Source organism: Haemaphysalis longicornis, unplaced genomic scaffold (assembly GCF_048455015.1).
Source record: "Haemaphysalis longicornis isolate Haplotype H1 unplaced genomic scaffold, Haemaphysalis longicornis Haplotype H1 scaffold_12, whole genome shotgun sequence".
Taxonomy (NCBI): domain Eukaryota; kingdom Metazoa; phylum Arthropoda; class Arachnida; order Ixodida; family Ixodidae; genus Haemaphysalis; species Haemaphysalis longicornis.
The window spans coordinates 116,938,787-116,964,631 of record NW_027526225.1 but is presented as its reverse complement, the minus strand read 5'-3'; the positions used below and the strand labels follow the sequence as shown (position 1 = coordinate 116,964,631).

Below are 25,845 nucleotides of genomic sequence, written 5' to 3'. Positions count from 1 at the left end.
CGGATACTATGGTGGCGCGCTCTGGCGGACTTGCTTCGAAAGTTGAAATTCCATTTCCGGTGCCGTGCGCAACGCATTTCGCGAAAATGGCGGACAAGCATCGGCCTTCGCAGGATAAGCAGCCCGTTGAAAATGACGACAGTAGCAGTAGCAGTAGTTCGGAAGGACACAGCGATAGCGGCTCTAATTCGAATTCATTAAACGCCTTCGCAAATGACGGCGGCTTTCTGGAAAGGTTTAAGCAAATGCAGGAAGCCTGTAAGCAGCAAGCCGCTTCTCAAGAGGACGCGCAGTTCGCTGTACCGCAGTCCAACAATGTAGCTGCACCTCCAGCCACGAGTGCTGCAAGCAGTGCTTCGGAACCCGACGCAGCTGCCACGGCGAAGAAACGGACTCTCCCATTCGTAAGATAACCTTCGCGACTGACGGCGCTTTTTAAGCCTTGTCCAATAACGTGAGCGCTACAGTTAGATCGTAAGATGTCCATGTCACAACCTCGCGTGTCGAGGAAGCGAATTCGCTTTGGCCAAATAGTTACTGCATGTGAATTTGATCAGTGAAAACAAAGAAAAGTAAAACAATTTTGAGAGCCCCGCTCTTTTTTTTTTTTTTTTTTTGCATTTTTCGCTTGTGTCCGATTGGATCCTAGATTCTGTGCTACACTTTAACTGGATTATTCGGTTGGCCTGCTTGAAGTCTTGCCTGACTTTTCTGCGCACGACATGAAGCAGTGACAGACGCAATTGGCTGTCAGCATAGCGTTTGCTTCGAATAGCAAGCAGTGCAGCTGAAAAAAACGTCGCTGCTTCAGCTGTTTCGAGCGTGCCTCTAATGTCCTAGTACTTATTTTCTTTAGGTGGGTAAAAGAAGGGGTGGAAAAGTTCTAAAGACTGGCATTGTCCACAAGCCGAAGGTCGATGATGAGGTAAGCCCCATGGTCCACGGTGAATTCTTACTTTTTCTCTTTTGCGTGTGCTACATCATTGCTTTGATCCATGAGGTTTGCGCACACTGATGCATCAAAGTGAAGCAATTTGTGTGGGCTTTTACAATTATTCTATACAAAGGGGGAAATATCGAACATGAAAGACGTTTTTATATCTGTGTAGTTCTAAACCTTACAGCAGGTAGAGTTCCTTCCAGCGTTATAAGAAGGTAGCATTGTCTTCCTGAATGACCTCAAGTAACTGCTGTTTACTGTCCCCTTTCCTTTTACTATTGTAATTTGTCGGCTCGTTACAGCAGATTCGACCTGAAAAATAATGCCATGCAACGAAATAAGTGAAAGAGTCTGCAGTTCGAGTGTTTGAATGTCGTGTAAATGCAGATTTCTCTATTACTAGTCGCAACGATTGCTCTCATGGTGTTGGGTACAGCAATATGACACGGACTTGAGAATGAGTGCACAGGGCAGGCAAATCATGGCAGTGTCCTCTTTCGCTCGTATGTGCCTTAATTGTTGTACCCTACACAATGGAATTTGATCACCAATTAGGCAAACAGAAAGTGCTGCTTGCTCACAACTGCTGCTGCCAAGTTTTCCCTTTTGTGGCCGGTTTTCTTGTAGTGACCCACTTTGGTTCCATCAGTGACTGGTTGCATCTTATGCAATTTAAAATTTAATGTGCACCATTGAGATGTAGCTATGACCATCCTGTTCATAGCAGCAATGTATGTGTCTTCATTGTTCACTTAGTGCAGCAACCTATTTCTAATGGCTTTTAATCCCTCAGGAAGAATGCTTGGTATTAATGGTTGGGCAAAAAATGCGAAGGCGTTCTTTTAATACCATGCTATAACTGCTGCTGATTCATTGGGGCAGAAGACTGTACAATTCCTGTAGTAGTGCCATACGTATTGGCATGACTAGCCGTTCAGATTAAGAAGTGCAACCTTCCCAGAATTGGCCATATAGCATGGGTTTATGGATGCCACAGCCATTTGCAATTACTGTGCTAACTATCAAGCTAAGTGTGGCCATAATAAACTGGGAGCTTGCCCGAGAGTGTTCTGGGCCTTCAATGTCATCGGCATTTGTGCAGCCACAAATGCTTTCCTTGCTATGCTAAGCCCACACATTTCACGTACTGTATAGTCAGCCTAGTTAGTCTAATACCTGTGCCATGCAAGGCCTTCGATCCGATGGACCTCTCCCTGTATGTAAATGTAAACACCTTGATGTCACGAAGCGCACATGCCCGACAGAGGTTGCCTACTGGCGACCACAAAATGCGGTGGTGGTTGGCAAAACGCGCCTGCACCGACAGCCCGGCCGTGCGGCACCCGAAAGGAATGATGTGCCATTGGTTCAGACCATTGCTGGCTGCCTACATTACAGATGTGGGGTCTAGCTTCGGCAGTTGCACCTCCATGTAGCTTTCTGCACCTACCACCTCCGCAACACCACCATGTACTGTGCGGTCAACTGATGACTGGGGCGTAAATGCTTTAGGATAATTAGTGCGCGACAGAACAGCCTAAACGGGTCATTCTGAAAGCTGGTGTTTGGTGTTCGTGAGATGCGTTCGAAGAATGTTTTTTGAGGATGCTCTGTGTCGGCTAAATACCGAGGAAAGTTCACACATTTTTGTTTTCGGGGTCCGCTTAATTAAAGGAGCCATGTAGACAAACTACAATTTTGTGTTATTCTAAAGATTCGGTGTTTTATAGTGCCACCAGCGCTTATCCAGATGCAAACGATGCTTTGTTCACTGAGAAATTAATTTAAGTTAAAATTTTGATTTTCTCGCTATATCGTGCCTTTTCGTGGTCTGCAATGACATCACAGCCTATGGGAAGCCTTGTTTACCGTTAGTGAACCTAGATAGCGCTACCATACCGTGGCAAGCCGTTTTCTGCCTTTGGTTTGTTTTTGACCATATTTGAACCTGGATATAAAATTTGTTTTTGAGTAAAATGATTCCATTCAAATTTATTTGGATTTTTATATTTGATTTTTTGACAGCCTTTGTAAAAAAATTGCTGGAGGGATGCAGCTAAACAGGGAATCAGTGAACTGTGCACAAATCAAGGAGTGCAATATGACTAACATTATCTTTCTGTTTGGTTTCTAGCAGAAGTTACGACCATTTGAAGTTTGGGCCTGGAAGGCGAAACCGGTTTTTCTGGTTGCCACCTTTCAAGCCCAAATTTCAAACAGTCGTACTTCTCGCTGAATTTACCTTTTGGGGACGCGAAAGAGTGATGCCGCTGCCTTTGCTCGCACGATTTACATAGCCGAAAGCACAACAGCCCACCGCATCAAAAAAAGCAAACACAAACAAAAACTCCACTCTTGCGCACATCCAAAGCAGCCTCACTGAATACACTCCGCGCACCACTCCGAATGTTTTGCCAACCACCCACCCAGCCACACCAAGCACGTGCGCTGGCTGTGATGTCACGGTCACCTTGTGACGTCGTACCCCGGGAGAGGTCCATTATCTTTCGAGCGGCGTATTGATTTTCTATTAGCCGCACTTCAAAGTAAGCATTCAACTGTCAATTTGCTGTGTTGCACAGGCATACGTCTGTTGGAGCATAAACATGTGCACAGTTCTGTCAGCTGCTGGAACCCTTTTTGGTGCCTAGAAAAGGGGTGTGATTTACTTTTTTTAATCCAGTTGTGGTCAACTAGTCCGTCATTTAGTTCCGCCCTTCACTGCGATCTTGCCTTGATTCATGCCTGTTTTGGCATGAGTTGATCTGGTTACTTCGACCTGCTCAGTTCACCATACTAGTCCTTGAAGGGTCACAGCAACGGAAGCTGACTGTGGTAGCTCTGGTTTGAATAGGCCGGTTTATCCCGTAAATCTGATGAATTTTAACGAGAGAGAGCTGCCACCGCAGGTTTGCTTAGCTTCAGAGGCATGACTGGGGTGAAGTAGGCAGTTCATAAGTGATCACTAATGTGCTAAGGAGCACAAAGTAATGCCTGTGCCACACGTACCCGAAAAATGACCTTGAGCGCTTGAAGCCTCAAGAAACCGAATGACATTATTTGGGCAGGCTGTGGTACAAGCCAAAATGCCAAGGCATTAAAAGTGTTAGGCATGATGGTGATAATGACTAAAAAGAGCTATTCACTCACATTTTAGAAGTTTTTAACAGGAAGAAAAACACCTTAGATGGTTGAAAAATGTTTTTTTGTGAAAGAAAACGTAGGTCACCACCAAGGGGTCACAAAAAGTCGGCTTGCTTTGGCTACGTTTCTGCGTCAACATTTTGGTGCCGAGAGTTTCATTGGTTTCGTTTGGTGCCCATTGGGTTTGAGAGTAGACAGATTTAACGCGATTCTGAAGGCGAATGAGCTGTGCAGGACTTGTTTGTGTGTAGCAGCGAATGAATGGCATGATGATGATTGCTATTGGTTTCCCCTTTGTGGCGGGGTGATAACGTGTCATCTTACCAAAAAGGACTAATATACCCATGTTTAAACTTAAACCTATGCATTAAAACTCAAGGCCTTAAGTACTTAAGGTCATATTTCGGGTACACGGGTATAAGGCAGGCGAACTCGGCAGTGGATGGGTCGCTCGCTACCAAGACGCAGGGGAGCCTCCCCAGGGCCCACAGAGGCACCACTACAGGGCGGAAGCCAATCTGGTTTGCAGGAGGAACTCCCGAAGGATGCCTGGTCGCGCTACTTGGCCGAAGTGCGCAAGTACCGAGAGCGCTCGTGCGACGACGAAGAGAAGACCCGGCCACTCGTCAAGTGATGCGTGACTCTGCAGCAACCCCCCTCGACCAGTGTGCCGCATTTCTGTTTGTCTTGTGTGGTGCAGAGACTTTCCCAAGCAGACCAGAGTGCTCCGTCGGTGTGATCTGTGCTGAAACGCTTGTGTGGCCCTGCTAAGCTGTGGGTATTATTGGTAACGAGATTGGAAAAACTGCCATGAACAGTAGAAAATGGAAAAAAAATTGCTTGTTCTAGACACACTGCTACGTTCGCGAGCTGTAAGAATAAATGAGGCAGGTGGTATTGCCTGCCAGTGGGACCTTCATTCCTGGCAAGCCACTTGTGCAACGATTACTTGGAAGCTTCTTTTTTTTTTTAATTTTTCTGTGCATTTGCTAGAGCTTTCGTACAAGTTTTCCCAAAATCGTTTAGGGTGCTTGCGCATTCGAATGCTGCGTGATTGTGTTGTGCAGTTTGGCTGCTGACTTGTCGGCAAATTTATTGGAATTTAAAAGCAAAGTCGCAAGTGTGCTAAAGGCAATTTTGGAGGTCTGTTTTAAAGGTTAAAAGTGCTGTATTGTTGTTTTTTTAGACAAGCAAGAACTTTTTGTATGTTTTCAGTTTTCCAACTGGATTTGCCTCAAAATTCTTCCGTTTGGTGAACCCTTGTAGAGCAGTCATAGCAAGCTGGTTTCTTGTGCAGCGAAAGAAAAAAAAAAACGCTCTTCTTGCCAGGTGCACCAAAGTTGCATGTGTGCGATGCTTCATACAGATGTGCTGTGTACATAAGCTGCTGGTTGTACTCCTTCCTTTTCTGTGCCTTATGTTGTTGTGTAAGCACACTTGTCCTAAAAGCGGATTACAACTGGTTGAAAGAAATAATTGAAGACATTCGTCAACGAGTCAAGCTGATGAGTCCATGTTTAATTGTGTTTTTATTTCTCAATTTCCTGCATTTAATTGTTCTTTTGGGGTTTTTTTTTCTTTGCTATTTGATAACTACAGTAATTTTCAGTTTGTAATTTGACTTAATTCTGCCTAAAGGTGCCGTGAAGACAAAATACAAACAAGTCCAGTTTGAAAGATCTAGCTTTTGGTAGCTCAGCTCTTTCCAGCCATGAAAGACTTCTTTTCAACCGAAAAAAAAAAAAAAATGCGAGAACTGTTGAGCAACTTTCAAACAGCATGCTCCGACCTAGCAAGTCAGCCAGGCAGCACAAGCCTGCGGCACCCTCGACTAAGAGCCTGAGGTGCCGCAATAGAGGACAGACAACCGATTTTTGTGTAGTGCACATATTAAAGCGAGCGTTTTGTGTAGTGCGGTGACCACAAGGAATTTCCAAATAGATTGGTGGAAATAGTTTTAATTTGGCATTAAACTTTCCGGAGAATGAAAGGTGGTGCCACGCACTAATGTAACACTACCGTACGTACACAAACAGCTCTATCAGTTTCTTCGAAAACATACAGGAATAGGAAAGACTTCATTTTGTTATTTTCTTAGCTGGTGACAGGCTTTTAATTCTCTCTCTCCATCCCACGTACAGTTAAAATCGTTAACAAGAACCTTGCTGTCATGGTTGCCAACATTTCTTTTGGCAGCCTACGCAAGGCTGGTGGATTTATTACAGGGTCCTATCAGGGAAATCGTTTTGGTTTGAGGTGTTTAAGTGATGCCCCTTCATTTGGGATCAAGAGCATATGCTCCACAAAAATCAGTTCTCTGTCCCTTTGACTGATTGACGTGCGTTGTAGTGGAGGGCTCTGGATTAATCTTGACCACCTCGGGATGTTTACTGTGCGCCGAAATCTCGAACACATGGGCGTTTTCGCTTTTCGCCCCAATCGGAAAAGGCTACCGCCGCGGCTGGGATATGGACCCGTGTCCTTGCGCTCAGCAACACAATGCTTTGGCCACTGTGTCCCTTTAACTGCACATTAGCAAGTGATATGGTCAAACTAAACTAGAGGCTCTACTACAATCACCCAGTCATATTTCTTGGTGAGGTGGGCAACTACCATTTGCACAAAGAAGATGGTGATGCTGGAGAAATTGCCAAAAGTGGCTGGGGAGTCGCCACTGCTTCACATCTCGATTATTTTCTTGATTTTTGCGATCAAATTGCTGAAATTGTCATAGGGACAAAGCAGTCATTCTAATGAACCAAACTTGTATTTTGTCTTTACAGTCCTTTTAAAGAAACTACCGTAAAGTTCAGAGGTAACGCCCTCCCCCGAAACATCGCCAACACCCCCGTAGGGGTGAAATATTAAATTTACTTGAAGACGACAAAGATCACCCACTTCCTAAAGTTGCACTAGCTTTGATGCCTTCGAAAGCCCAGGGAGCTCCCTCCGTGAAAATGTCTTGCGGCCGTGACCACCGCCAAGGTCTCGATTTTGCACAAGAGGGTATCTCCGCAGTTCGTGTTTGCACACCAATCAATGTGGCCACTTTTTCACACCTGACCTGAAAGTTCGTCCATCTTGTATAACTTAATATCTCTGTAGTTTGGGTGGGTGTTCTTTCGGAACTTTATGGCAGGCAGGATTATTTCAGCGGACAAACATGCAGCTGTTTTACCAGATCGGTGAATAAGGCGAGATCACCAGAACATATTGGCGACAGCACCGCCACTGTTATTTGTGCTAAAACGGGCTGCTGATCGTGTATGGTGCGAGCCGAGATAACATTCCCCACTGTCATGGAGTCGTCTTAGCAGACCAATGTCATGTAACTTAGGATGCTCACTGTAGAACACAAGTGACAGCCACGTCTGAAGCCATAACCCTCCTGATTGATTGATTGTAGGGTTTAACGCGCCAACGCAACGCAGGCGATGAGGCGCGCCGTAGTGAAGGGCTCCGGATTAATTTTGACCACCTGGGGATCTTTATCGTGCGCCGAAATCTTGTACACACGGGCGTTTTTGCTTTTCGCCTCCATCAGAAAAGCGGCCGCCGCGGCCGGGAATCGAACCCGCGACCTCGTGCTCAGCAGCGCAACGCCTTAGCCACTGAGCCACCGCGGCGGGTCCATAACCCTCCTGGAAGCCGGTGTGAAGACAGTAGACGAGAATTCCGAAATCCTAACTCCATTGCAAACTAGGAGGCCTCCAAATGAATTTTGACCACCTAAGGATCTCTCATGTGCTACGAGATTGTGGCACATCAGCATTTTCAGTTTTTGAATATGTTGCACTTTTTTGGGAGGAGTTCTAGCTTCCACTGTAAGGTTGGCTTTACCACAAAGGGAACCCCGGTGACGAGGTGCGAATGAAATACAAAAGGTCCCTTTCCAGTGTCGCTGTGAGAGCAGGCAAGTTTCACCGTATCTCGGAAACTGCAGCGATCAATCTTCCGTCAATTCCCGATTTCGTCTTCATTCGCTCCCTCCACCGCGGAGAAAAAGATTGCGAGGCAATTCTGATTTTGAACAGCAGGCAGTCGATGTCGACATGAAAGAGCCATGAATGGGGTCTAAAATGAAGTTTGAACAGTAGGATACTGTTGGGAGCAAAGCACGACCCTTCTTGTCCTGGCTGTACCATTTTGTCCATCACTTCGGTGTACAACACAAAAAAGTAAGGCAGGAAACGGGACTAGCCCCTGCCCTCTGTTGTGGATTGCTTGAGGAGAAACTGATCCAATACAGGCTAGGTGTCAGGATGTCTTGTAGCCAGGCGATTGTCTTTCACGGAAGACTGTGTGCTCTGTTGATGTCCATCAGTGTAGTGCCAGCCATGCTTAGATGCAATGCAAAAGCATGAGGCTTGATCTGCGAGGCTTCGTTTATGAAATGTGCATACCTGCGATAGTAATTAACGAATGGGCATTTAATGGCCCATTGAGTAACAAATTTGGCATCTAGCACTGAAATGGCTTTTAAACCTTCTACTGGCTGTGATGTGCGTCTCGTATCGGCAGAGGTTCGTTGGCTAACATCATCCACCGAGTTAAATGGCCCGTCAAGCAGAAAGCAGGTGTCCGTAGCAGCAAAATGAACAGAGCCTTTTGGAAAACATTGCTCCTGGAAAACTAGAAGCAGTACTTATCAGCATTCAGTTGGACATTAATGCTTTCACATTCACTACTACTAAGTGTCCAGTGACCTTTTCAGAGCTTTTTCTCTTTTGCGAGATGGCCAGCAAAGGCAGTGGAACCTTCTGCATAGAACTGAAGGCTGCAACCTGAACACTGGTACAGAGTTGCAAGTTTTTAGGCCGTATTTGACAAACATGTCCACCTAGAAGCATCCCACCAGCATCTCTCCCTTGCATCGTACCAGGAGGATTGCAAAACCTTTAGTAGGTTACACTGACCTCAACGGTACCAAGCTGTCCTTATTTGCCAAGATAGTATGCACAGTTGACCAAGCGAACAACACTTAAGGCCTGCAACTGCAGTGCAACTGGAGCGACAGCGACAACCTATTTTTGCTTTTCTTTTTGTCTCTCGCTTGGAATGCGACTTCATGGGAGTTTCAGTTTCAACATCGCACAGTATCCAGGTGCTAGGGCAGGATGAGACGTCGGGAGCTCTTGCCGCCGCCTCCTGCTTCGAGGGCGACAGGAACTGGTCAAGACATCGCTCGTCGAGCGACAAGTAACAGCAATTACATCACGTTTGCCGCTTTTGGTTCACTGCAGTCGCAAGTGTGAACAAACCTTTAGCAGAAAAAAAAAAATGGTTTTGGCACAAAATACCCAAGTTGCCGGGGCTCGAATCCAGGCGCTTCAAGTCAAAAGTTGCAACTCTACCCTATGCGACTGAGGCTGAACAGCATAGCTGTATTAGCAATTACTCGAGACTGGAAATGGTAGGATCGAACTAATAGATGGCTCTAAATGGGGGGAGGCAAGGCATCTAGGCAATCGGGTTTGTCAGACACGCTTCAAGCATGGCAATGATCTCTCCACCCATGGATCCCGTGGGTTGCCTTGTTGTCCATTTTCTTGCAATGAATTTTTAGACAGGGTTGCACCAATTTTAACGCCAGAGCTATTTAGGCTTTTAGTTCCGCCGTGGAGCATTACCAGGAAACTCAGCCCAGCCAAGCACACCTGCGTGTACCTTGTGAGTAGCACCAGGCGTTGTACAGGCTTGTGCCTGTACGTGAGGAGCTCGGGGGAAAAAAAAACGTGCACAAGTGTGTGCCTCATGATGAGCACCCAGCCTTCAAAAACACTCTGCCCAGCGTTCATAGCGTGAACTCTCGCGTGTTGTTTGCCTCGCTAGTTCACGCGCGTTCACACCTGAAGTAGGGAGCACAGATGCAGAGTTCGCGCTACAGACGCCAAGTTCACAAGGCCAGTTGCTGCAGGTTCTAGCGCGGTCGCTCGGGGCAAGTTCGGAAATTCGTGTGAGGTGCTCCGCCTGGTCTCTGACGAAGGGAGATGGGCTGCTAGGTTTGCTGTTTATCCAGCCTTGCATCACTAGTACAAGCAGTGCCAATTTTTTTATGCTGCGAATACAACTTTTACTGACAGCTGCTGTTGTAAAACGGGACTAAAAATTTGGTGAGCTACATGCTCGCACGATCCAAGAATGGCTGGCACTGCACATTCTCGTCTTGTCCAATTGATGTGATGTGACTGTCTTTCGCTTGCAGCATTATGGCTTTTCATGTGAAAGGTTTACACACATGTATGTTCCCGCTCGTGCGACAACTGACAAGTCATGCATATTTTCTCTGTTTAGAGAAGTGCTTGGGTATACAGAGCCTTAAATAAACGTTCTACTTATAAACTAGACACAATTCTTCAAGTCCCTTCAGCTGTGTAAACTGAGTTTCCGCCACAATTCAACTTATTTTTGTTGTAGAGAAGCTGCAACTGGCAGCCAAGTGAAACCCTAGAAAACTTCAATGAAGACATACAGCAACAATGTTTTACTGTCTCACTTCCCCATTTGGATGGCTGTTTGCATATGTACAAATAAATATACACTCCAGGAATTTGCCACACTGAACAAAGCATTTCGCATAGCATTTTTTTTTTGCTCGCACAGTACTGTACAACTATGTATGGCTTACATACACAGGTAAGACATTTTGCCTTTGCATCAGCAGCAAGAATCTAAATATGCGCGATCACGCCTTACCACGGGGATTCGAAAAGATGTGCTAAAACGGTAACTACAATTGTCAACACCAGTTACTCTACTAAAGGGAATTCTTGGCAACCACCGGACTAGAAGAAACAACAGTTAGCAAAGACAAATAAAATGGTTTCACATCGATTTCCGTTCCAACAATAAGTGTTCAAAACAAAAACAAAAAATGCTCCCAGCTTAGAACATCTTTGGATGCACTGGCAGCAACAGTGGTCCGACACAACACCTATGACCTGGTTAGACGAAAACCGGCGCACACGTTCCAGCAAGCACAATCACCAGACGTTGCGTGGCAGTTGCAATGCCCCTTGGGTTTCACAGATAGGACACTGCTGCTGGCTTCTGTCTACGGGAATGTCCAACTCGGGTGCAGCAGCTGAATGGGAGGAGGGGGCCAGGGGCAGTGCTGCAAAGCATAAAGGCAAGACGAGGTGTGTAAAAGCAGCGGCTACAGAACTTTCTTGCCTTCGCCCACAAGGGTTGTTTGTTTTCGGGTAAAACCTGATTCTACCCTATTACACCCCGAACATGCTTCAGGAGATTTGGGTTAAACCCGACTTCTCCCCAAATGGACCTTTTCAAAGGAGCGTTCTGCACAATTGTGGTCTGGCATTTTGCCTTGCTCATCAGTACTGGCTGCAAGCAAGCCCCACAAATACGCCTTCCGAACTTGGTGAACCTCGGGCTGCCAAATGCTACCCGGACATTGTTGTGCCTAGAACCTTCTTCCAGTTGAGGTGCGTTCAACGATTAGACAGGCCGCGAATGAAAACCGAGAGGTTGCACAAGCGGATCACAACAATGTATGTAAGCAAGGAGGAGGGAACAATCGATGACCAGCTTTTCATGAATGAAATGTTTCTTTTTTTAGAAGTTGCCAATGCTGTCATCATTTATTCATTTCCAAACAAATTCTAAAATAAACAGTTATTAAAAAAAGAATTTTGAAATTGTTTCGCAAAAGCACCTGATTTCTCCCCGAACATCAGTTTTTTTTAAATAGCACCCGATTTTTAACCCCCCCCCCTCAGATTTAAAAAAAATATAAAACCCGAAAATGAACAACCTTAGGTATATAGAACGCCTTGAGGAGTCTGCAAAATCATCACTAGGGCTTCTTGGGTCTCAAGCGAAGTTAACGCTACAGAATGTCCAGGGACATCCATTCTAGCTACTACAGCACCATCATCAAGATGCAGAGTAAAAGTGTCTGGCCACGGGAAAAGCTACCACGTCTAATTTTGGAAGCAACACCAAAGAGCGCCGTCGTTCTGCCATCAAACCATGTCAACATTGTCAATATACATGTGGACAACTTAAAGCGGCGCAAAATCTCAAAGGTAAGCCACAGGCTCCTTCGTGTTGAAGCTGGGGCAGCTTAGTTGGCATTCACTAGGCAACGGCCAATACAATGTCCCGACTTGCCTTCTGAGATGCAAGCTCGATGCTGCTGCTGCTCCCTGCACTAGCCCTTGATGGAGTCGCCCATGCTGATCTTGGCAGACTGCAACATAGAAAGGTTAAAGGTCACACGAGGTAAAACACTCCCCTGACGTTCCCCACCTCTCTTGAAACAACAGGTTATCCGACCCAAGTGCCAAAGAACAAATAGCCCTCACTACCAACATACCTCCACAATTTTAACTTCAAATACATTCTATACGATGTAGCACTGACTTCGTCAAAGCAAATAATGGGCCTATGCAATTGCCGAAACATTACGTCTTTGTATGCCAAAGAAGGGAAAGAGGGAAAGAGAGAAGTTTGTTGACTGCATGGTCTGATTGAACAAAGCAGCATACAATATTGGCACCACGAACGTATGTCACAACCTGGCTAAACTACCATTCACAGGGACCTCTGTTTGGCATTGGAAGCACACAGTTGCCAACTCAGCAGGAAGGGGGGAGGGGGGGGGGGGAGAGAGACTTCTGCTGCAATTTAGTAACAGAACTTAAAGGAGCCATGAAGAGAAAATGCAAGTTGGTTTTATTCGAAAGATTTCGTGTTTTATAGTGCCCCCAGCGCTTGTCCGGATACAAACTGTGCTTTATTCACTGAGAAATTAAACAATTTAGGTTAAAAGTTTGATTTTCCCGCTCAATCGTGCGTTTTCGTGGTCCCAAGTGACATCACGGGAACCGACCGCTCTGCAGCCTAGAGTACCTTCATTCACGCATCCGCCGTACAGGGTAGAGACACGTAACGCTGGCGCCGCCATGTTCGGTTGCTCGCTCGCCGCCGAAGCAAGTTATTGTGTCAAAACCGCGCTAAAATTATCGCCGCAACGCGGTTTACTGAAGAAGTTTGAATCATATTGTCTGTTTCGCGTTGCTAGGTCTCGTGGGAAACGAAAAGAATAATGCGTTGAGCCCGTTGGCCCAATTGCGGCGGCACGGGACCGTTCAAAGGTTGTCTCCACCCTGTACAGCGGTGTTGGTTTGTTCCTGCGTTTCTTTACGTTCCTTAACCTAGATGGCGCCACCATACCGTGGCAAGCGTTTGGTTTGTTTTTGCCCGCATTTAAACCTGGCTTGTTTTTGTTCTGGGAGAAAATATTCATTCCCTGAAACAGTGCTCGCTCGACAAATGGGGTCACGTAAGACACCGTTGCTTGCGTCAATCGGCCAGTGTCGTCTGAGACAACCCCAAGCCCCGTAGTGCTGTGCAGCTAAACCAAAGCATGCTGTGCGCAGTACGAACAGCAGAACGCATCAGTACTTCTATGTTTACATGTGCTTTCGTAACTTCCACTGTTTGTCCCATCATTCTTATTGCTTTGTAAAGAATGTGCCCTAAATTTAAGCGCAAATCGCTCGTTCGTCTAGTTTGTAAGCTCTACCTAATTTGCGTCTGCTTCTGCCAGCCTCCGCCAATCGCAGAGCTTAGCCCATGTGACATCACAGGTTCTGTTGCGGGAAATGAGCTGGTGGGTCGCATGACCATTCCCGTTTTTCCTAATTATGTAGCTTATTTGAGCGAAGTTTACGTTAAAAGTGGTGTCAGTATGATTCTAACGAGACAATCTTTTGAATGAACCAAACTTGTGTTTTCTCTTCATGGCTCCTTTAAATATGAACAGGCCACAAAGTGTGCGCTTTGGCTAGCATGACTGCCTTTCGAGATAGCTCAAAGTCCAGCCCCAGAACTTCAGATGCTGAGATGACCAGCTCCGTATGACATAAACAAGCCCTTTCAGTTTGTCGGTGGCGGGTTGTCACCAAGAGAAGATTAACGGTGGCAGAATCGACTGCCTCCTAGCCCACACTGGTCTCTTTGCTGGCTTTTATTGACATTCTCTTAACTCTTTCGCTACCGCGCCTATCAAAATCGATCAATTTGTCTAGCCACGGGAGCGCCTTTTTATAGCGTTCCAGGCATTTATCGAACAAGTAAAGCTGTTCGGAGTTACCGTATTTTCCGGTGTATAGGTGGCGTTTTTTTTCTGAAATTTTCGTTGGTGCGTCTTATCCACCGGTGCGACTTATGTATGGAAGAATTCCGGTTCGCGGCGGCCGCGCATGGGCAGTGCACGTTAGGAGACACAGCTCTATGGTCAAAATGAGTCCGAAGCCCACCGCTACTGTGTTTCTCATAGCCGATATGTCGCTTCAGGACATTAAATCAAAGAATTAGCACTTTATTCCAGTCGAAAACAATGATAATGGCCTGCGACAACCGCGCGCCACTTTCTGCCATGCGCAGTAACTACAGTTCAGAATAAATTCAAAGTAATATCAAAGTGGGTAGCAAAAATAAAATGCAGCTTATAAATTATCACAGAGAGTTACTCTGAAGGAGGTAAACGTGCTGCTAATTTTTAAAATGACAGCTTGCTGATAAGTTTCAATTTTCAGGCCGCTTCCGGTCGCGTCACTTCCGTCCACCATGACACCTTTATTGCGCTGATTTACGACAGCACGCAAGAGACGCGCGACGTTTGGAGAGGTGGCCAAATGGGTCTCCGACTCTTGGGACTCCATTTCTACAAAAGCAGTTGTAGCCGGGTTCATAAAGGCCGGAATGATCCGTTCCGCGAGTGGGGACGATGTTGGCGAAGAAGATATCAGTGAGTCGGAGGGTGATGGCGATGTGCTGGCGGAACTCCCACTTGAAGTTGCTGAATTGTTTGTTAGCGAGTCGGAGGAAGAAAACTTCGATGGTTTTGCCTTATGCCGTTTGTAAGTACATGCCGTCTGTGTGTATCAATAAACTATTTTTGAGAACTTTGTTCTGTCAAGACTTTGGACGGGAGATGCACGTGTCTAGCCCTCCTCATCGGGCGATGCGTTGATAGGCGGCGGCCGCCGCAACCATGTACTTTCGCCGCTCTTTCTAACGATCTGATTCACTGTGAGTTTACCTAATTAACAAGTGCGTCTTGTACACCGGTGCGTCTTATACACCGGTGCGACTTATATACGTTTTTTTCGGAAAAACTGTCATTTTGAGGGGGGTGCGACTTATACAAAGGTGCGACTTATAGACCGGAAAATACGGTAGATCAGAAAATGGCCTTTCAAAATCAGTTTTGTTTTTATTTTTGCAGCGGAAACATGATTTTTGACACTCTTTTGAATCACCTGAGTGTGGAAAAGGGGGATAGGTCATCGCGCGTCACTGCTACCAACGAAGAATGCATGCCGCTCGTAATTACTCTGCACCAGCGTTTGTTTTTTGCTATTGGGGCGTGAATGGTGAACTAGCAAACGATTTTCAATCGTCAGGTTCGCGCGCTGACAGTAACAATCCCAGAAATCGGCTGAAAATGTCAAGCAGTGCCTGGTTGCAAAGCTACTTTATGATTTTTGGCAGTTTTATTGCTTTTGCGCACGTTGTTCTAAGTTCTGTGGTAGTTCTACTTACCCCAGGACCATTCGCAAACAGTTTACAACAGTTTCGGTTTCGTTTCTGCATAGCGAAATTCATATTTAGCGCTACTACGTAGTTACCCAACTTCAAGGCTACCTGCCATGGCGCCTGGAGCGTCCGCAACTGATCCTCGAACAAAGCACGCCGCTCCTGATTTCCCCCCACCCTAACCCGATTTCTGCAATAAGAACTTCAGATGCAAGTCAAAAGATCACACCCAGTCGCCAGATATCTGTTACAACGAGGATAGGGCTTCAAACCCGCCTTACACACTGCCAGCTGTTTGCCTTCCAGTTTCGTTTCCATGCAAGGGTATATCCGGGTGTCTAATGTTGCTGCTTAGTTGAACTGTTTATTCGGACGGAGTCTCCGATAAGTTTTTGTACTGTTTCATTTTAAAAATGTTAGGTGGCGCTGCAATAGAGGAGGCTCGTGCTGATCTTTTTCATCGCGCAACTGCTACTCGGCCAAAGATCGCAGGGCACGATTCTAGCTCATCGTACCTCATTTTTGCGAGCAAGGCTACAATTGCAAGTAGGAAGATGATGATAAAGCTCAGCTTTATGTTTTGGGAGATAACTGACCGTGAACGACAACAAGCATCAGACACGGCGTTCCGTTTTCAACTTCATGCATGCTTTTTTCTGCATCGCGTGCTTGTCCCAAATATTGTGCTCACTGTAAATGCAAAGTCAGTCATTGACAAGATGTTTTTACGTTATTTGGGGGCAAATTGGTGCCTCTGATAATGTCAAACCGCCAGATTTATTCCAGGGAACCACCCGAAATTGCACATTTTGAATTTGAGGTTGGGCTTCACCGCATGACACAAGCACCGTGCGTGCTAACATTTTTTTTTTATATCTGACAAACTGTTCCATGCAAGTCGACATATTTTCTAGGGCGTGTTTTTGAAATGTTTCCCTACAAAATGTATATTCTAATTTTTTTCTACTACCGGTGGTTTGATATACACAACTCCTTCGTTATTTTTTTCTACAACTTGACAAAAAACTGATTTTGATATTTTTTTCACAACTATGATATAAAAAAACCTTTAAAATCTGGTGTTATTAGAAAGGCCGTTACATAGTCTGCATTTGGTGTTCCTGCAATTAGTGCCTAACCAATTTAGTGCCTAACCAAAAAAAAAATGTTTTCTTGGACCCCTAAAAATCGGTCAATTTTCCCGCGGTCACGAAAAAGTTAATCCAGTTATAGCATGCATGCAGCAAGGACACAAACATCATAAGGTTCTGCAAGAAAAGGCACGGTTTCTTCTTTTGGCCAGCCAAATAAAAAATTTAAGGGGGCCCTTACAAATTGTTAAGAATGTGAAGGCGAAAGCCTAGTTGGACCTCCTGGTGACCTGCTGTTGAACTTTCACGTTGCTCTCCTTGGGGCACTACCACAGCTTCATCCATAGACGCTTCCTCCTGACTGGTTACGACGAGCGGCCTATCGAGCTACTCTAGCCTCTTCTGTAAAAACTTACTTTTTCATTCTTCCCGTCCAGGACTATAGCCTGGTATGTCGTCACACATAACGGTGTGGCATGAAGCTCCGAGAGCCCATGGTGATATACAATACCGTATTTACTTGAATCTAATGCACAGCTTTTTTCTGGAAAAAGAAATACCAAAATCACATGCGCGTTACAATCAAGTACGATTCAAAACTGTGGCGTCGTATCGCCATCGACATTTCAAGATGGCCTCTTGACGACTGCATGCGTAGCCAGCGCTTCATAGTCGGCGCATGTTTGCCTTTGTTATCTGCGTAGTCTTTTTTTTTGCGTTCCTCTGTTCTTTTCGCCATGGAAGACACGGTGGGTTCACCACGATGCTGCGTCTAAGAAGAAAGTGATCTTGTGCGTGGAAAGCGATAGAAATCGGGCCGTGTCACGTACGTTCAGTGTTCTGGACACTTGCGTGCGGGACTGGCACAGACAGAAAGAGAAAATTTTTGCAAGCAAGGCGACACGGAAAGGGTTCAGCGGACCAAAGAGGGGCCAATATCCTCAAACTGAAGACCCACTGGCGGAGTACGTACAGCAGCAGCGAGCAGCTCGGAGACCCGTAACGACAGAGCTGCCAGGGCGGCGCTGCCCCGGACCGTCATCGTGGTGACTGTCTTGCCGGCAATAACCGGCACATTTCATTTCGTGCCACCTTTGGAATAAACCTTGCTTGTTCCAAGTGAGAAAAGGTTGCATTTTTGTATTAAATAATGAAAGTCTCGTGCACGTTACAATTGAGGACATGGCGTTTTTTCTCCTTCGGAACGTGAAAAACGGGTGCGCGTTACAATCGAGGCAAGTAAATACGGTAGGAACGTCCAAAATGGTCTAAAGATTTGTTGCCCTTTCTCAGAACCCTCCTCTGGAGTTGCTGTTTCCCTTTCTTGGCAAGTGTTCCCGATTTCTTGTGCGATTCTCTGTACCTCACAGCGATTTCTTGCACCACCTCACAACATGTGTGCTTGAAACAGAAGTCTAAGGCCTTAAAAACTTTGCCAAGACAGTATCAGTGCTTTTGCTGCAATTGAGACAACTCAGCAGTCACAGTGGCTCCACCTAAGCAGTCCTGTCGCACAACTGTCCAGTGGATGATACCCTAAAATCTTCCTGGTGCTGTGCATCAAAGAAAACTAGGACTTTCATTTTGAACGACTCCTGCAAGTAGATCATCAGCCTAGTCATACGGGCAATGACAGACATAGCTAAGAAATACGGCGACACAAAAAAAGTTCCGGGTATTAGACTAAATTATGAGTAGGAACGAAGCTACAACAGTGCCTTGCAGCACGTCACAATTTTGAAGGGCTATGGATTAAGTTTGGCTACTAACAGTTCTTTAATAAGAGCCGAAATCTCATGAACGTGAATGTTTTGCGTAGCTGGCTATATGAGGAATGCAGCTGCTACAGCCAGGAACCCATTGCGCAACCTAGCCCATTGTGACAAAGTGCTCGGGTTACTACACCATCACGGCAGGTGGAACAAATAACTGCCCGAGGGCAAACCCAGGCTAATATCTTCCTCGAATTTGGTGTACTGCTCATAAGCATACTGGTGGGCAACAAAAGGGGCAACAGGTAGCCAGTGCCGCTGCTCAAGCGACCAAACGTGACCAAATGAGACGGTTGCAGTGCTATGCATGGTTGGCGCAGTGTGCCAGGAAGAGGGACGAGGCGCCGCACATCCCCAAAAATCCACCAACAGATATTTTGTTCATTTTTTTTTCTACGTCACTGCGACAAAGAGGTGTTTGTGGGTTAAATCCAAGCTGCCCTCCTCCAACATCACGTGAGGCAATGAAACCGAGGAAGCTCCACTCACCATGATGACAGCTACGATGAGGCCGAACAGGCCAATGGCACTGGCAAAGATCTCCACGATGAGCAGCTTGACGAACAGCGCCGGGTTGGCAGCGTCGGCCAGGGCCGCCCCAGACCCCACCACACCCACGGACATCCCGCAGAAGAGGTTCCCCAAGCCGACCACCAGGCCGGCGCCAAACATTATGTAACCTGCAGGGACGGCACAATTCAGTTCTCACCTCCCTGGCTGATGTGTACGCCCCAAGCAGACTAACATCACAGTGCTGTGGCTGCAAAACTTCCAGCGGTGGCGCCAACCAAAAACCCACGACGTCACCTACGTTTGCCAAATCGTCTCCTGTGGTCACACGTGATCCACGCTTCTACAGTGGAGCAGTGACCCATCCTTTTCTTCTGTTTGGCACACACAGCTTGCAGCGGCGACTGGGCCGCAGGAAAGTTGAAAAGTAATTTGCAAATTCGTGTCATTTGCCACTACTTACTGGGTTTCATTTTTAACGAGGACACATTTAGTTCATTTCTGCTTGTAACCTTGGCTTTCCATTGGTTTTTGAAAGACGATGCCGTCAACAGACTGACCACCTGGCAAAAGGAGACCACCGAGAACAGCGGTCCCGGAGGGCATTTCCGGCTCCCGAAAGCTCTACACGACGTCAACCAGAACTGGCTGGTTCCCGAAAGCACAGGCTAGTTAGTCTGCCATCATGCTGATAGAAATTCCATTAGTGCTGGCAGTCTGAGGTAACTCAAAGCCAGGGCAATTAAAAATGATTTTCGATATGCTTTTGGTCACAGCAGGCTTCACTGCAAAGCTCGCAGGACAGCAACCCTACGGACTACTGAAGCCAATTATATTTTTTGTGTTTCTGAATTTGTCCCAGCACGCCTATAACTTTTTTTTTCTTTTACAGCAACGCTGTACTGCACTAAGTTCTGACCAAAATTAGGTGCGTCTGTCGGGCTGTGTTGACAAGGAATCGTACGTGCACATTCCACGGCTACTGCAGAAGGCTCTGTAGCTCTCAATTTAAGCATCTTAGAAAAGATCGTACAAAAATTGGCCACTGGGTCAACTCAATTGTTACGCCGTCATTTACTTGCCATAATTAGTTCGCAGTGAAGTTGTAAACGTGGCACAATTACCGTCTACAGTGAATACATGGCCGTCTACAGTGAGAGCATGGTCACACAAATACGGCTGTAACTCTTGCTTTATCGAAGCATCCTGAAACAAACTACAGCAGAACCCCGCTCTTACGTTCCTCAGGGCTGCGCTTTCCTGGCTGCTTTGTTGTTTTTGTCTCGTCCCGGCGCAGCTTGCATAGAGCGCCATGTACTAAAATCTTCACTGTTACGTCGTGGCTCAGAGTACGTTCCCGGATCAGTCGTCACAATATCTGACACTCCGAATCCACCCGGGCAACATGCGCGGACCGTCATTTTGACGTTTGATGAGCCCTGGCCACGCTTGGTGACAGAACTGACTGCATGAAGCCGCACACGGGTGCGATCTGTCACCACTATTTGGTACTATGTTACTCTATGCTATCACCATCATCACTGCGCTTACAACCGAACTTTTACTTTGGAATGCGGGAAGTGCGTGTTTACCATAAAAGCACCACCGCAAGAATAGCACGCGCTCTCGTCGTCATCGTGCGCTTCAAGCTTTGAGAACACCGTTGAACTTGCAACCGCGAACTTTGTCATGCCCTGATGGCAGCGCGAAAACAGGAGGCGCTTTCCCTCCAGGAAAAGCTTGACGTACTAAACGCAGTAGACAAGCAGCCACCACGAAAGAGAGTCGACATTGCTAGGGACCTTACATTGACACGCGTGGTGTTTCCCAGCAATCGCAAAAAGCGGCAATCCTACATTCTCGAGTTTTTTAAAGTTCGAAAGCCAAAGTTGCAGAAATACATGGTTGCAAGTCAAAGGTACACTGCTTTCGTTCATTTTCGAAGGTTTCCTCACTGCTACATTTTTCTGGTTGTTTCGTTTTGTTGTCCCGGTCTGGTGAAAAACGTATGAATGGGGTTCCACTGTATATGAATAATAATCCTCAAGATGTCATGTGTATGTGTCTCTACTCTATCAATATAGTAAGTCACCATACATAACTAGATATAGTTATCCACCAAAATGGCTTCCCTGGTCTTTTGTCTTCACTGTAGTGGAAGGGCTCTAAATTCAATTTTTTTCCCCTCAATTGGAGTTAAGCCTACATGATATTACGTGATATGGCAAAAAAAAAAAAGAGGGGGGTGGGGTGGGGGGGGGAGGGCAAGGCAAGCAGTACCAGACATGTAGTTGAGAGCCTTCTGCTTGTAGTCGAGCGTGTCATCGTTGAACTGGTTGATCTGGCCCTGAAGCACGATGGCCATGATGATGCCGTAGATGGCAACGGCCTCACAGAAGATGATGGAGACCAGGTTCTTAGTACGGATGCGTGGCGCCTTCACACCTCCACCCACGATGCTCACTCCCGTTGTGAAGATGCCACTGCACAGCCATGCACACACACGGTGGTCAGTGAATTTCACACACGTATTTACCTAACTTATCTGAATGTGGCTCGGAACCTGCCACGGTGGCTCAGTGGCTAAGGTGCCGTGCTGCTGAGCCCAAGGATGCGGGTCTGAAAAGCGAAAACATCCATCCGTCTAGGTCTATGCTTGTTAAATATCCTCCAGGTAGTTAAAAAGTAATCCTGAGCTCTCCACTATGCCGAGCCTCATAGCCCACGTGCAGCTCCGACACGTTAACCACCCAAAATTGTTTATGTGGGTGGGGTGCAAAGCTTTCTTATTAACAGATGTAGGAAACGTAGAGAACCGTGGCCTGCGATCTCGAGCCGGGGCGCGCTTCGGGAGAGACACGTTGCGCTGAAACCGGTCCGGTGCTCCACCGGTTCGTCGGCGCACCCCCCGAGAGATGGCATCACCGGCCCGTGCGACGCATAGGCGCGCGGGCGGCGCGAACGTGTGCACGCGGAAGACTGAGAGTCTCGCCGGAGGCCCAGTCGGGGCAGGATCGGCGGAACAGTGCGGCGATGATGGCGGACATGTATCTCAGGTGGGAACTATTGTCGCGCGCCGTGAGTGCCTGCCTCTCGTTCGCGATCATGACCCAGACGGCGTGATTCATGAACCCCGTTGAGCCTTGTGCTCGCATGCTTTGGAAGTTCCGAACTAAACTTGCTTTAAGGACGGCCGCAGGTGTACGTCGCAAGCTGGAGGCAGACCCAGAAGCTCCGCGTCAGCACCAGTTTATTCCAAGATCGGTTCTAGCAAACTCCTCGCACTCCCTTTCACGCGCCATGTCCACGATGCCGCTGCGGATGCCACGCTACCTTGGAGGTTGACCATACAGGCAAAGGCAAGTTGATATCGTTTACCTCGATTTTGAAAAGGCATTTGATTGTGTTTCGCATCCTAAACTTCTTTTGAAACTAAAACCCATTTCACAAAACGATTCGTTACTCTCGTAGTTAGAAGCATATCTCTCATACTGGGAACAAGGCGTTTATATTGACGACGTAAATTCCAAATCTGCATTAGTTAAATCTGGAGTCCATCAGGGATCCGTGTTAGGGCCTCTTTTGTTTCTAGTTTTCATTAACAATATCGCTAGCGACATACCAATAAAAAAAAGTTAAGTTATTTGCCAATGATTGTGTGCTATACCATGAAATCGAATCTGCTAACGGTCAAGAAATTTTAAACATGTCACTGAACAATATGCAGGAATGGTGCCTGAAGTGGCAAATGTCTATTAATCTAAAACAAACTGTTTCAATGACTATAACCCGTAAAAAACATCCACTGAATTTTCGATATCATGTCGGTAATTGCTTTTTAGACGCAGTGTCCAGTTACAAATATTTAGGTGTTGTTTTCACTTCTGATTTACGGTGGAATGAGCATACAACGTATATCGCAAATAAGGCAATGAAAAAGCTCGGCTATTTAAGACGAAAATTGGGAAATTCAACGAAGGAAGTGAAATTACTAGCCTACAAAACATACATTAGACCCGTACTAGAATATGCCACGCTGGTAAGGGACCCGTATACGCGAACGAACATCGACAAACTAGAAAGAGTACAGAGAAGAGCCGTCAGATTTATTTTCAATTCTTATAGCTGGCGCGTATCCCTATCAAGTCTCCTTCAGGCCGCAATTTTAGAAAAATTAGAAATGCGACGTCACTGCGACAGGCTAAAGCTGTTCTATTTAATATACCATGATAAACTTGGCATAGACAAAGCAAACTACCTCACAATGACCGATCGCCGCCCAACGCATTCATATCACACGAAAAAAGTTAGATTTTTCTTGTCGCACAGACGTATTTAAACATTCCTTCTTTCCTCAAACAGTCGCTAGTTGGAATTCCCTACCTCAGGGTACAGTCGAATGCTGTATTGTGGGAATATTCATGAGAAACCTCTCTATTTAAGTAGCTGTTTTATTGTTCTCGTCTAACTTCTTCCTTAAGGGTATATTTATTACTACTGTGTGCTAATCGCTGCTTCTGACTTTCATGTTCTCTGTGCCACAGTGGTTTCTTTTCTGTAAACGGTGCCTTTCAAAACAGTTGTGCGCATATCATGTTCTCTCTTATGTAAACATTGTTGCCGTTTTTTTTTCTCAGCGATGCGTAAATGTTTCTCTCCGAGTACATTTTTTAAAAGTTATTCCTTGTATGGCAATTTTTGTCATCGTGCCGTGGTTTTCTAATTGCAAATAGTTGTTATCAGCTCAGTCTTCTGCAGTGGCACGTTAAGCGTCATGCGCATAAAATTCTGTGCAGGTGCTTTCTGTGCTTTCTCTGTTGTGTTATCTTTTGTTTTCTTTTATTCTTTGACAAATGTAATCAATGTGTGTCGTGTTATTTTGTTCTGTTGTATTAATATGTACCCAGCTAACTATTGCGTCCTTGTAAATGTAAACATGTAAACCCACCCTGCCCAAGGTCTGGCTCTCAGGCTGGCAGTATTCAATACATAAATAAAATAAACGGCTGTGCTTCGGCACTACTGTCTACTCTGTTCTCGTATCGGCAAACCTCGTTGGGCTGCCGTAGTAGGCTCGGGCGCCCGCGTGGTTGACACGCCGGGAGCTAGCGTGGTGGCCTACGCCGGAGTACTGGCTAGGTCGCCACGAAGAACCCCCACAATATTCCACACAAATTAATCTAATTAATTCATCGTTATCCTTCTTATTTTTCATTTAACTCAGTGTTATATTAGCACAATAGCCCACTCTGTCTGGTCGTATTGTCCAACATGGTGACATGTCTTTGCTGGGACTCATTGGGCTAACAGTCCACTGTACCATGTCATACTGTATAATACTTTGAGACACCCTGTTTTCTGTTTCCATACACACGCATCTGTGAATACTAGAGCCAACCTTTAGAATACGCACTAGCTCTTGGACTAGCAGCCACTTACTAGTAGGCAGCTGGTAATGTCAAATACCAGCTGTGTTTTGATAAAAGCTAGTAGGCAGTCAGCGTCGTGTCAATGTGGCCCCATTTCAGTCCCTGCCCTGAGTGTGGGCCATCGTTTGCACCATTCAGTTGCAGCACTCAGTTCGCTAGTGGGGAGCCCAACTGGTGCATCTCAATAAATGCTGTACATACTGACCTGGCTGCACCTACGACAGAGAGAGAGATGGACAGCCCGATTCCCAGGCAGCACCACATGTACGGCGAAATGCCTTCCAGGAACCTGCAGAAACCAAATGCCGCAACTCAGCGTTCGCTCCCAACATATTGCTGATGGAGAAGGCTGGCTGGAGAAGACCAGTGAAACACGAACTGTCCGCCGTGGATTTAAAAAAAAAAGGTTGTTCTCCGCCAACTAGTTGAACTCATCCCTAGTGTGTTGAACAGCTGTAGATGACAATTCAGATATTTCTGAATTTGACCCGCACAGAAGAAGGTTTTAAATATCGGCTACACCAAAATTTCGGGGACACAACAGGGAACGGGGCAGGTTGGTGGAGAATCAGCAGGTGAACCTAACCACATTGCATAAAGTCAGGATCAACACGGTTAAGTTTAAGTGCACGTCTAGTTCCTGCTTACCAAGCTGGGCATGGAAGCATTTGTCAGCACCCCCCCCCCCCCCCCCCCCAAAAAAAAAAATATATTAAACAGCTGGCTCGGGTTACTTCAGGCAGGAGTAACACCACCGGCCTGGAGTTCATCAGCTAACATGTTTTGAGACTCCGAATCGGTGTACCAGGCGACAAAGTAATCATTGTGGACAGTAAAATTGGGACTCGTGTGCATCCTTGTGAAACTTGCAGGACGCTGGCGAAACGTGCTACTCACCATCCGAAGTCTAGTCTCGATCCTTTGCCCGAAAGAATGTAGTACACCGCTAGAAAATAAAGATAAGCGAAGACACTATTACGATGAAGACCATCTGAACATTGCACCGTCGTTCAACAAAAGCAACGCTGTAAAAGAAAAAGAGCTAATAGAGAAGTAGAGTGAACGAGAACGCATAAGGAGACGATTCCGATATTACTTGAAACGGCAATATTTACGGGATCGGGAATGATCTCAGTTTTGTTTCTGTTAGCTGAACTGGGGTACCGCCTTACCGACACAGAGAATCAGGAAGCTGGTAATGCTGTACACGGTGTACTGGGCGTTCGCTAGGAGTCCCATTGTGTCTCGCTTGCTTCCCCTTGCAGAAAAGCGCTACTAAACGAAAGTTTTAAGCGCTTTCAGCGTCAAAAAACGCCGGTGGTAGGGCCAGTACGGTACAGCAGTCTGGTCTCATGACATTCACCACCTGAAAAACGTGATGCGTACCGGAA

General features: G+C 46.3%; 2 protein-coding genes across 2 annotated transcripts; one reads left to right on the top strand and one right to left on the bottom strand.

Annotated features, from left to right (window-relative positions):
- Positions 1-58: 58 nt before the first annotated feature.
- On the top strand, positions 59-10,904 carry LOC144163354 (telomerase RNA component interacting RNase-like). Its single transcript, XM_077694306.1, has 3 exons — positions 59-404; positions 857-925; positions 4,614-10,904. The coding sequence occupies exons 1-3, from the start codon at positions 87-89 to the stop codon at positions 4,716-4,718; spliced, it is 492 nt and encodes a 163-aa protein (XP_077550432.1). The 5' UTR covers positions 59-86; the 3' UTR covers positions 4,719-10,904.
- On the bottom strand, positions 10,546-25,845 carry Vhappa1-1 (Vacuolar H[+] ATPase PPA1 subunit 1). Its single transcript, XM_077694305.1, has 7 exons — positions 25,627-25,845; positions 25,352-25,400; positions 24,660-24,743; positions 21,306-21,508; positions 19,005-19,195; positions 12,218-12,296; positions 10,546-11,198 (listed from the first exon to the last, which is right to left on the bottom strand). The coding sequence occupies exons 1-6, from the start codon at positions 25,691-25,693 to the stop codon at positions 12,258-12,260; spliced, it is 633 nt and encodes a 210-aa protein (XP_077550431.1). The 5' UTR covers positions 25,694-25,845; the 3' UTR covers positions 10,546-11,198; positions 12,218-12,257.